This window comes from Bombina bombina, chromosome 2 (genome assembly GCF_027579735.1).
Source record: "Bombina bombina isolate aBomBom1 chromosome 2, aBomBom1.pri, whole genome shotgun sequence".
Lineage (NCBI taxonomy): Eukaryota > Metazoa > Chordata > Amphibia > Anura > Bombinatoridae > Bombina > Bombina bombina.
The window spans coordinates 1,423,545,677-1,423,558,446 of record NC_069500.1 but is presented as its reverse complement, the minus strand read 5'-3'; the positions used below and the strand labels follow the sequence as shown (position 1 = coordinate 1,423,558,446).

The 12,770-nt window shown below is 37.8% G+C and overlaps 1 protein-coding gene across 1 annotated transcript in view; it reads left to right on the top strand.

Annotated features, from left to right (window-relative positions):
* LOC128650437 (RING finger protein 145) overlaps positions 1-12,770 on the top strand; it is a 308,620-nt gene that overhangs the window by 70,557 nt on the left and 225,293 nt on the right. The window contains exon 4 of the mRNA XM_053704381.1: positions 546-637. Coding sequence (XP_053560356.1) covers positions 546-637 — 92 coding nt within the window. The remainder of the gene's footprint in view (positions 1-545; positions 638-12,770) is intronic.

Genomic DNA, 12,770 nt, shown 5'->3' with positions numbered 1-12,770 from the left:
TTTACACACATGCACATAAAAATATATATGCACACATGTATACAAACACACATACATACAAATAGGAAGTATTACACAAAATCAATAGTGAATGTTTATTTTAATGTTTTATTTTCCTTTATTAAACATTTCATGTTGTGTGTGTTTGTGCGACTTTGTGTGCAAACATGACTGGTGAAGGATCACCTGTGTTTTTTTAGGGTAAAGCAGAGACGTGTTTTCAGGATATTAGCCAAGTAAACGTGATATAGTTTTGCACCTGCATTAGTACTGTAAAATAGCTGCCCCACACCTGGTGGTAACGTGTGTGATAATACTGTGCTTGGAGTAAAATAAAAATGTGCAAATAAAAGTACAGCATAGCCCATGTTATGTCATCATCTTGGCGTGACTAGACTGTGCAGTGCCGATAACACTGGCAGCACATAAGCAAGTGATCTGATTGGTGCACCAGGATTCTGATACCAGGTTACTCCCCCTCACTTCTATACATTTATTGCCATTGTATCTTTTTCTGACTCCTTCCTGTGGTTTGTATCTTACAGAGATTACATTCGCCAAGAGATGGACCTTGACTCTCCTGGATCTGTGTTTGAGGACCCTATAACCTTGAGACGCACTGTAACCACCCTGACAGGTGAGACTTGAGCACATGGTCTTGTGCTGACACAGGACCATGTAGATAACTGCTCATATCTAGGCACACAGGGACATACCATGGTATCTTTGTAGGTAAGTTACATTTGTAAATACTTTTTGTTGATATTTACTGGGAACGATCATTGTATGATCCCTATTAGTGACCACAGACTCAGACAGTGTCCCAGACCTATCAGATAAGAGCTCAGTAAGATAGACAGAAGTGCAGCTGATCCTCACTGGGGCAATGAATGATGAGGAATAAGCCATGACTGAGGCACAAAGCTCACTTTATGTTAATGCTGTATAATCTGTCTCTCACCTGTCAGTATCTAGTGCACTTTTTCTGTAAACCTATGAACGACTTTATCCAAAATCAGGGACTGCGTTGTAGTCTGCGCTGTACGACAATCTGTGATGCTGATCACAGGGCTGTTTGCTCTGCAAGTTATATGGAATTTTTTATCGCTCAAATAAATCTGACATCCGTATTGTGTAACATTTTCTATTCTGGTTGCAGGGTCAGGTTTTCTGTATGTTGCACCTATGAATGACTGCGGCCTTAAATGTAGGGTGGGCTTGCTTTTTGGTTGGTTTAGGAGATTCAGACATTGCAGAGTTTAGTTACTTATCCTCAGAGAGCTACAGATCACTGATATGGTTTAGGGTTCAACTATAAGAATCTGATTAGTTTATTGTGTTTTTGTGCTATTTATTTAGTGACTTCTACAAAACACCCATGTTCCTCTTAATAAGAACCTGAGAGCACTGCTGCTTCCAGCATTTCCCACTGAAGTTGTGCTTCAATGCATCACTCAGTATACAAAGTCCTCAGCACCATAGGAAATCTTACTGTATTTAGTACAACAACAAGTAACGTTTCTGGATGTCCGACCTTAATCATGCTCATTCTATACATGTTTGTAGGGCTTCTGATAAAGCTCTCCCATTAACCAAATTATACATTACTGCCACGTAGTGGTCAACATCAATTATAACTTTTTTTATATACACTGCATTTTAGCTTTTTAAAGAATATTTACTCACTGGATGTTGCATTAGATTAATTTAAAGTATTTATTCCCAAAATCTATAGGAACACTGAGAGATCTAACTCCTTAGTACTGTCTATCACTTGCCATCGTAGCTGGCCACCTCTACTTAGTTTGCCTGCACTGTCTATCACTTACCATCGTAGCTGGCCACCTCTACTTAGTTTGCCTGCACTGTCTATCACTTGTCATCGTAGTTGACTTATATTGTGGCTCGCCTCTAAGAAGTGTCTTGATACTGGGACTTTTGTATCTTTGTACCTAATCTTGGATCTGTGTTGACTTATCCTATCTCGCACCTTTCTTACCGTTTTACCTATATAGATCTTAGAACACGGACACTTAATTAGGTATACAACACATAGTCATGAGTCACATGAGTCACACGTATAATAATCCTTAATTTTAATAATCCAATTCCCTTTATTCCCTGTATTACTGTGCACCAAAAAGTGCATCCCAAACCAGGAAAGGTACCTACTCTTTTGGAGGTGATATGTATGTGGCCTCGCTCCTTTAGAGCCTATGTCATTTTTTACAACCATATCTCGTAAATTGGGGACCCTTCTAAAAGCCATCATAGGGGGATTTTGAAAGCCATATTATCAGGGTAACAATCCCTTAATATATTCCAATGCTTATTGACTATTTTGGTAATTTACTGAGTGTATGGTTTGTACTTAGTGACACAAAGTAAGCGTTGTGAATCTCTTTTCACCCTCTTCATTTCTGCCTCTATCATTCTGTTCAGATATCTTCTCACACCTGTTCCTCGTGCATCACATTGAAGCAAGATGCGGTACACAGTTTGTATAGCTCAATGCATTACTGAGGTATGGTTTTGGATTGGCTGCAGGCATGCTCCTAGCCAATCCAGAACAGATATGATTATGCTATGGGTGTACAGAAGGCAACACCTTCAGAAGAAACACAATGTATATTTGTTTTCAATTTATGTGCAATATTGTAAAGTAAAATTAAGTTAAATAGACTTGTATGACTAGAACTAGGAGGGCCAGCTGGTAGCCCGTGGGCCACATTCAGCCCTCTGCATTAGTTTTTGCTGTACCAGGAAAAAGCAAAACCAAAAATGTGTGCCATAGTTTTATGGCCCCAAGAAAAAACTGAACTAAAATTTAGTTTTTGGTAAATTCTGGTGGTGGACAAACAAGATGGCCACAACTCAGAGCCACTTGGAAGGGACAACAGCAGACAGAGGATACATAGGAATCTTAGCTAATTCAGGCCCTGTGCCACTGGACATTTTTAGGAAATATATTATTATTTGCGTTGCCATAGATTTATATGTTGGTCTTAAGGTCTAAAATATTGATCCGTGGGTCTTAACCCCTTAATGACCACAATGTACCCTGTATGTCACTGGTCGTTAAGGTTTTTTTTTCCAGGACATAATAGCACAAGTCTAGCAAGAACATGCTATTAATGCCCTCCAGCAGGCTTTGTGGAATAGAGCAGTCTCAACGCTGGTGGCAAGACCGCGCTATAAAACAATAAAGTCCCAAAAAAAGGCCAGTGACATACAGGGTACGTCGCTGGTCCTTAAAGGGTTAAAACTTCTGAAATAATGATCTGCAGACCCCATATGTTAGGCAGTTTGCCATCACCAATCTAGAATAAAGTTTATCCTGCTCAGGCCTCTGATTTGACAACTATAGTTAGTTTGTTCTCAAAAAGTCTGATCTTTAGTTTCAATGAACCAAGAACGTCAAGGAATTGTTTGGTATTATGCTTATCTCTTGCCTATTTAATATAAAAAGTTATCTTGTTCATAAAGTAACCTACAAACTACAGGACTGCTTTTCATCTTGAAACCTAAAGACATGTCACGTATGTAGGATATGACCTTCAGTAGTGCTTTATGAACATGTGAAGTGTATTGTTATGAGGGTCTGAGGATGTCTCGACCAGTGTACTGCAGATGAGTCAGTTGGCTTCCACCTATTAGAATCTTTGCAACAATGACATACCGAGGTGTCCATGTGATGAACATTGTATTGTAAACCTTAAATGGACATCACAGTCACAATTAAAGAGCATACAGTTAAACAAAAAATGTTTACAATTTACTTCCGCTATTAAATTAACTTTGCTCTCATGGTATCCTTTGTTGAAGTGTATACCTAGGTAGGCTTAGGAGCGTGCACATGTTTTGATTACTATATGGCAACAAGGTTTGTAAAAGTATTATAAATTGTGGAGCACTATATAGCGGCAATGTTTGCAACAATGTAACAATTTCATACGTTTTTGTAAAGACTTCTGCCTATGTAGGATACAAAGTTAATTTAATAAAAGGTACTTTTTTTATTGTTTAAATGACATGTACTGTCTAAATCATGAAAGATTGATATTAATTTTCATTTTGCTTTTTATTAGGACTGCAGCAACGAATCGATAATAATAGATTATGATAATAGTTGTCAACAAATCTCGTTATCGATTAGTTGGTTTGCAATTGGTTGGTTTGCACACAGCACCAGCTGCTTCACTCCGATGAGCTCCTGCACATGGTATTGTGTTTTATGGTTATGCCCTTAGCCTAAAGGAGGTCTACAGACGTTTACTTTTCACTTTTTCCGGACAGTATACGTTTACAACTACCCCTGGCTTATGTGCAACCCAGATATAACAGTCATCATTTGGATTGTTTATATTAAATCAGGTGATTTGGAACTATGCTTTGCATGATATAGTGCCAAGCTTGTTATTTACACCTAGCCCCTAGATTGATGGGAATTATTTAAATTGTTGTGCACTATTATCTGTTTGCACAATTATTGATATACAGACCTTAGCGCTTTTGATTTTGTTTTTTATTTTATTTTTTAATAAATTGTGATAATATGTACCAGATTCAACCTTTAAAAGTATATATTCGTTATTTTTAGAGCGGACTAGATATTTCCCCTAACCTTATAGCTGGTTATTTACCATTGCATATAGATATTCAAGATATTTTTTATGTACCTTGCCAAGGTGGAAGTTCTACCTCTTTTCAGTTAGTTATAAACTGTGCTCTGCTGCTTAAAAATTGGACAAACAGTTGTGTTAATGTAAAGTTTTAGTCTGAAGTATTATATTTGTAACACTCAGTATGTGGATTCTATTTAAAATAAAGGAAACAATTATTGATTCTTTTTTTATCCGATTAGTTGATTAATCGAAAAAATAATCGACCGATTAATCGATTATGAAAATAATCGTTAGTTGCAGCCCTACGCACATATATACACTGATACTCACAAAGACAGACAGACAAATACACACATATATACACAGACACCCACACACACAAGCACACTGATATACACAGACACATATATACACAGACACCCACACTGATATACACAGACAAATACACACATATAGAGCTGCATCAACTAATTGTCATAATCTATAATAATAGATTATGAAAATAGTTGTCAACGAATCTCATAATCGATTAGTTGGTTTACAATTAGTTGGTTTGTGCACAACACCAGCTGCCTCACTTCACTGAGCTCCTTCACATGGTATTGTGTTTTATGGTTATGCCCTTAGCCTAAATGACGTCTAGCGACGTATACTTTTCACTTTTTCAGGACAGTGTAAGTTTACAAATACCCCTGGCTTATGTGCAACCCATATATAATAGTCATCATTTGGATTGTTCATATTAAATCAGGTGATTTGGGACTATGCTTTGCATGATATAGTGCTGAGCTTGTTATTTACACCTAGCCCTAGATTGATGGGAGTTATTTGAATTGATGTGCACCATTATCTGTTTGCACAATTATTAGCGGATCGCTTGCTATTGCTTAATATATGTACCCTATAGATAAATGTGTAAGGCTTTGACCTGTTATTGATATATAGTCCTTAGCCCATTTGACTTTTTTATTTGTTTTATTTTAATATTTTTAATTAATTGTATTGTGTACCAGATTCAACCTCTATAAGTATATATTTGTTATTTATTGAGTGGACTAGATATTTTTTTCCTAATCTTATAGCTGGTTATTTACCATTGCATATAGATACAGTATTCAAGATATTTTTGTTAGAATGAAGTCCAGGCTTACTTTGTTGAGAGGCCCCTGGAGGAAAACCCCTTGCATTGGTGAAGAGCTAACAAAGATAAGTATCCCACCTTGATGAAATTGGCATACCTTACTTATGCATCTCAGGCACCTCAACACCATCTAAGTGCCTCTTCTCTGCTGCAGGCAAAATAACTTGCAAAAAGAGAGCCAAACTCAGCCAGGAGCATGTGGTCTTGTTGACATTTTTTGCATTTTAAGGCAAGGTTTCTGAAAGAGTGAATAACAAAATGTTATAAACAGTGATAGTCTCCCTCTTTCTAGTTCTACCTCTTTTCAAACAGTTTGTGGTTTTGTTTTGCTTAATTATAAAAATTATTATCGGTTATTTGTAGAGCGCCAACAGATTCTGCAGCGCTTAATGTGTTTTGCTGCTTAAAAATGGGACAAAGAGTTGTATTAATGTAAAGTTTTAGTATGAAGTTTATATTTGTAACACTCAGTATGTGGATTTCATTTTAAATATAGGGAAGAATTTTTTTTATTTTTTTTATTTGATTGGTCGAAAAAAAATAATCGGCCGATTAATCGATTATGAAATTATAAATACACCCCTCACCACACCCACAATTCAGTTTTACAAACTTTGCCTCCTATGGAGGTGGTGAAGTAAGTTTGTGCTAAGATTTCTACGTTGATATACGCTTCTCAGCATTGTTGAAGCCCGATTCCTCTCAGAGTACAGCGAATGTAAGAGGGGCGTGAAGGGAGTATCACTTATTGAATACGATGATTTCCCTAGCGGGGGTCTATTTCATAGGTTCTCTGTTATCTCCTACCTCCCTTTTCAGATCGGCGATATACACTCAAATTTACCATTACCTCTACTGATAAAGAACGTTTAAAGGGACAGTCTAGGCCAAAATAAACTTTCATGATTCAGATAGAGCATGTCATTTTAAACAATTTTCCAATTTACTTTTATCACCAATTTTGCTTTGTTCTCTTGGTATTCTTAGTTGAAAGCTTAACCTAGGAGCTTCATATGCAAATTTCTTAGACCTTGAAGGCCACCTCTTTTCAGAAAGCGTTTTAACAGTTTTTCACCACTAGAGGGTGTTAGTTCACGTATTTCATATAGATAACACTGTGCTTGTGCACGTGAAGTTATCTGGGAGCAGGCACTGATTGGCTAGACTGCAAGTCTGTCAAAAGAACTGAAATAAAGGGGCAGTTTGCAGAAGCTTAGATACAAGATAATCATAAAGGTTAAAAGTATATTATTATAACTGTGTTGGTTATGCAAAACTGGGGAATGGGTAATAAAGGGATTATCTATCTTTTAAAAAAATAAAAATTCTGGTGTAGACTGTCCCTTTAAATGCTGTTTTTAAACCTCCTGTGGTTTCTCCAGGGTTTTTTCCTATTCCTGAGGCTATTTCTGATATGATTTCTAAGGAATGGAATAAGCCAGGTACTTCTTTTATTCCTTCTTCAAGGTTTAAAAAATTGTATCCTTTACCAGCAAAATCTATAGAGTTTTGGGAAAAAATCCCCAAAGTTGATGGGGCTATTTCTACTCTTGCTAAACGTACCACTATTCCTATGGAAGATAGTACTTCCTTTAAGGATCCTTTAGATAGGAAGCTTGAATCTTATCTAAGGAAGGCCTTTTTATATTCAGGTCATCTTCTCAGGCCTGCAATTTTTTTGGCTGATGTATCAACTTTCTGGTTGGAGAATTTAGCGCAACAGGAATTGGATTCTGACTTATCTAGCATTACTGCAATATGCTAATCATTTTATTTGTGATGACATTTTTGATATTATCAAAATTGATGTTAGATCCATGTATTTAGCTATATTAGCTAGAAGAGCTTTGTGGCTTAAATCTTGGAATGCTGATATGACTTCTAAATTTAGATTACTATCTCTTTCTTTCCAAGGTAATAATTTATTTGGTTCTCAGTTGGATTCTATTATTTCAACTGTCCCTGGGGGAAAGGGAGTTTTTCTGCCTCAGGATAAAAAACCTAAGGGTAAATCTAAGGCTTCTAACCGTTTTCGTTCCTTTCGTCAGAATAAGGAACAAAAACTCAATCCTCCCCCCAAGGAATCTGCTTCCAATTGGAAGCCTTCCTCAAATTGGAATAAATCCAAGCCATTTAGGAAACCAAAGTCAGCCCCTAAGTCCGCATGAAGGGGCGGCCCTCATTCCAGCTCATCTGGTAGGGGGCAGATTAAGGTTTTTCAAGGATATTTGGATAAAATCTGTCCAAAATCAATGGATTCAGAGCATTATCTCTCAAGGGTATTGAATAGGATAAGATTTTTTCTCTCACATATCCCAGCAAATCCAGTAAAAGCTCAGGCTTTCCTGAAGTGTGTTTCATACATGGAGTCTTCAGGGGTAATCATGCCAGTTCCTCTTCAGGAACAAGGTTTGGGGTTTTATTCAAATCTATTAATTGTTCCAAAGAAGGAAAATTTATTCAGACCAGTTCTGGATCTGAAAATGTTGAATCGTTATGTAAGAGTACCAACTTTCAAGATGGTGACTATAAGGACTATTCTGCCTTTTGTTCAGCTAGGACATTATATGTCTACAATAGACTTGCATGATGCATACCTTCATATTCTGATTCATCCAGAACATTATCAGTTTCTGAGATTCTCTTTTCTAAACAAGCATTACCAATTTGTTGCTCTTCCATTTGGCCTAGCAACAGCTCCAAGAATCTTTTCAAAGGTTCTGGGGGCCCTACTCTCTGTAATCAGGGAACAGGGTATTGCGGTGTTTCCTTATGTGGACGATATCTTGGTACTAGCTCAGTCTTTACGTACTGCAGAATCTCACATGAATCAACTAGTTTTGTTTCTTCGGAAACATGGTTGGAGGATCAATTTACCAAAAAGTTTCTTGATTTCTCAGACAAGGGTCACCTTTTTAGGCTTCCATATAGATTCAGTGTCCATGACTCTGTCTCTAACAGACAAGAGACGTTTAAAATTGGTTGCAGCCTGCTGGCACCTTCATTCTCAGTCATTCCCTTCAGTGGCTATGTGCATGGACGTTTTAGGTCTCATGACTGCAGCATCGGACGCGATCCCCTTTGCTCGTTTTCACATGAGACCTCTTCAGCTTTGTATGCTGAATCAATGGTGCAGGGATTATACAAAGATATCACAATTAATATCCTTAAATCCCAATGTACGACACTCTCTGACATGGTGGATAGATCACCATTGTTTAGTTCAAGGGGCTTCTTTTGTTCGGCCAACCTGGACTGTGATCACAACAGATGCGCGTCTTTCAGGTTGGGGAGCTGTTTGGGGATCTCTGACAGCACAAGGGGTTTGGAAATCTCAAGAGGCGAGATTACCAATAAATATTTTAGAACATTGTGCAATTCTCAGAGCTCTTCAGTTTTGGCCTCTGTTAAAGAGAGAACCGTTCATTTGTTTTCAGACAGACAATATCACAACAGTGGCATATGTCAATCATCAGGGTGGGACTCACAGTCCCCAAGCTATGAAAGAAGTATCTCGGATACTTGTTTTGGCGGAATCCAGCTCATGTCTCTGCGGTGCATATCCCAGGTGTAGACAATTGGGAGGCGGATTATCTTAGCCGCCAGACTTTACATCCAGGGGAGTGGTCTCTCCATCCAGATGTGTTTTCTCAGATTGTTCAGATGTGGGGTCTTCCAGAGATAGATCTCATGGCCTCTCATCTAAACAAGAAACTTCCCAGATACCTGTCCAGGTCCAGGGCTGTTCAGGCGGAAGCAGTGGATGCACTGACACTTCCTTGGTGTTATCATCCTGCTTACATTTTCCCGCCTCTAGTTCTCCAAGAGTGATCTCCAAAATCATCATGGAAAAATCTTTTGTGTTGCTGGTGGCTCCAGCATGGCCACACAGGTTTTGGTATGCGAATCTGGTTCGGATGTCCAGTTGCCCGCCTTGGCCACTTCCGTTACAGCCAGACCTACTTTCTCAAGGTTCGTTTTTCCATCAGGATCTCAAATCATTAAATTTGAAGGTATGGAAATTGAACGCTTAGTAGTAAGTCATAGAGGTTTCTCTGACTCAATGATTAATACTATGTTACAAGCTCGTAAATCTGTCTCTAGAAAGAGTTATTATAGAGTTTGGAAGACTTACATTTCATGGTGTTCTTCTCATAAATTTTCCTGGCATTCTTTTAGAATTCCTAGAATTTTACAGTTTCTTCAGGATGGTTTGGATAAGGGTTTGTCTGCAAGTTCCTTGAAAGGACAAATCTCCGCTCTTTCTGTTTTATTTCACCGAAAGATTGCTATACTTCCTGATATACACTGTTTTGTACAGGCTTTAGTTCATATTAAGCCTGTTATTAAATCAATTTCTCCTCCTTGGAGTCTTAATTTGGTTCTGAAGGCTTTACAGGCTCCTCCATTTGAACCTATGCATTCTTTGGACATTAAACTACTTTCTTGGAAAGTGTTGTTCCTTTTGGCCATCTCTTCTGCTAGAAGAGTTTCTGAGTTATCTGCTCTTTCTTGTGAGTCTCCTTTTCTGATTTTTCATCAGGATAAGGCAGTTTTGCGGACTTCTTTTCAATTTTTACCTAAGGTTGTGAATTGTAACAACATTAGTAGAGAAATTGTTGTCCCTTTCTTGTGTCCTAATCCTAAGAATTCTTTGGAAAGATCCTTACATTCTTTGGATGTGGTAAGGGCTTTGAAATGTTATGTGGAAGCTACTAAATATTTCAGGAAGACTTCCAGTCTATTTGTTTTATTTTGTGGTCCTAGGAAAGGTCAGAAGGCTTCTGCTATTTCCTTAGCTTCTTGGTTGAAACTTTTGATTCATCAAACTTATTCGGAGTCGGGTCAGGCCCCGCCTCAGAGAATTACAGCTCATTCTACTAGATCAGTCTCCACTTTGTGGGCTTTTAAGAATGAAGCTTCAGTTGATCAGATTTGCAAAGCGGCAACTTGGTCCTCTTTGCATACATTTACTAAATTCTATCGTTTTGATGTATTTGCTTCCTTGGAAGCAGTTTTTGGTAGAAAAGTTCTTCAGGCAGCTGTTTCATTTTGATTCTTCTGCTTTTGATTTAAGTTTTTTTTCTTTCAAAAATGAAAATAACATTATTTTTTTTGCGTTGTGGTCTAATTTTTTCAGCGGAATATGGCTGTTTTTATTTTATTCCCTCCCTCTCTAGTGACTCTTGATTGGAGATCCACATCTTGGGTATTGCTATCCCATATGTCCCAAGCTCATGGACTCTTGCCAATTACATGAAAGAAAACATCATTTATGTAAGAACTTACCTGATAAATTCATTTCTTTCATATTGGCAAGAGTCCATGAGGCCCACCCTTTTTATGGTGGTTATGATTTTTTTTGTATAAAGCACAATTATTTCCAAATTTCCTTTGATGCTTTCTACTCCTTTCTTTATCACCCCACTGCTTGGCTATTCGTTAAACTGAATTGTGGGTGTGGTGAGGGGTGTATTTATAGGCATTTTGAGGTTTGGGAAACTTTGCCCCTCCTGGTAGGATTGTATATCCCATATGTCACTAGCTCATGGACTCTTGCCAATATGAAAGAAATGAATTTATCAGGTAAGTTCTTACATAAATTATGTTATATATATATAATTTTGTTTTTCAAAATTCCCAAAAGAAAGTTGATAGAACTTCAGAAAGCCCTATATAAAACTAGGGTATACAGTGCTCTTTTATCAATCAAATTTTATTCAAAAAAAGAAAAATGCATCATGTGTGAAACTAATAAACACATATCTGCACATCACACATAAAATCACAATGCACAAAGCTGGCCAGGATACTAGAAATTTCTAGGATATATATCATATTTATCTATAAACAGCTGTGACACGGAGCATACCGCAATACATATCACAAACTTGTATGTGTGTAACTATACAGGGAATAGTTCTAGCATACACCACAGGAGACAACAACAAATGCCAAAGATGACAATAATGTCCACAAGTGTGTGATCTCTAGGACTAGATATAAATATCTGATTGGCATAAAGGAAGAAAGTTTCAGCTTTTATATACAGTGTAGCGTGTAGTCGCTGTATCAAACATGCAGGCACATGAAATGGCAGGCAGCAGGCTATGCCTGTATTGTAGGAAAATCAACAGGTATACCGCTATATTTCAAAAGCATGTATACAAATGAGCACAGAGCAACAGCTTCACCTGTGCCATGCTCGGCAGCAAAACGCCTGTCTTAGGGTCTGCACCAATTGTATTAACAATTTGCCACACCGTAGATATATATTTGCTTATACAACTTTTTGTTGATTATCTCTCTCCAAACCTTTATTAAAAATAAAATATATATATATAGTTGTAATCAAAATGATTCAACATCAATAGCAAATCAGGTTTATTGTCAAAATGTACAGATTTTCAGCTGTTTGCAATCAACAAATCGAACAAAAGCAATTGAAATAGCTCAACACAACAAATGCTTCAAGTTGTTTCCTTAAACTCAAAAAATGCAACTTTCTTTCTAATGACACAGTGAGTCCGCGGATAATCATCAATTACTGTTGGGATTATCACTCCTGTCCAGCAGGAGGAGGCAAAGAGCACCACAGCAAAGCTGTTAAGTATCACTTCCCTTCCCACAACCCCCAGCCATTCTCTTTGCCTCTAGTACAAGGAAGAGGTGAAGTAATGAGGTGTCCTGATTAAGATTCTTCTATCAAGATTTTTTTATTTTGAAGTCTGGGCAAGATTGCTCTGGCCTTCCATCACAATTTGGGTCTAGCTGTACTCCACGTTAGTCTCTTCAGCAGGGCTGTGGTGGCTTTAAAGCAGTTAGGAACTTGTAAAGTGGGCTTTGCTGCGTTTTTCTAACATGTTGCTGCCCTGGTATAGAAAGCCTGAGTAAGCTTACACAGGTCTCTGTGAGGAGCGGCATCCTCTCAAACTTTGAGTCGTCTGACTGCCGGACGTCTAGAATGCAGGTAAGTGCCTTTTGTTCTTCTGGGACTAGAAGGC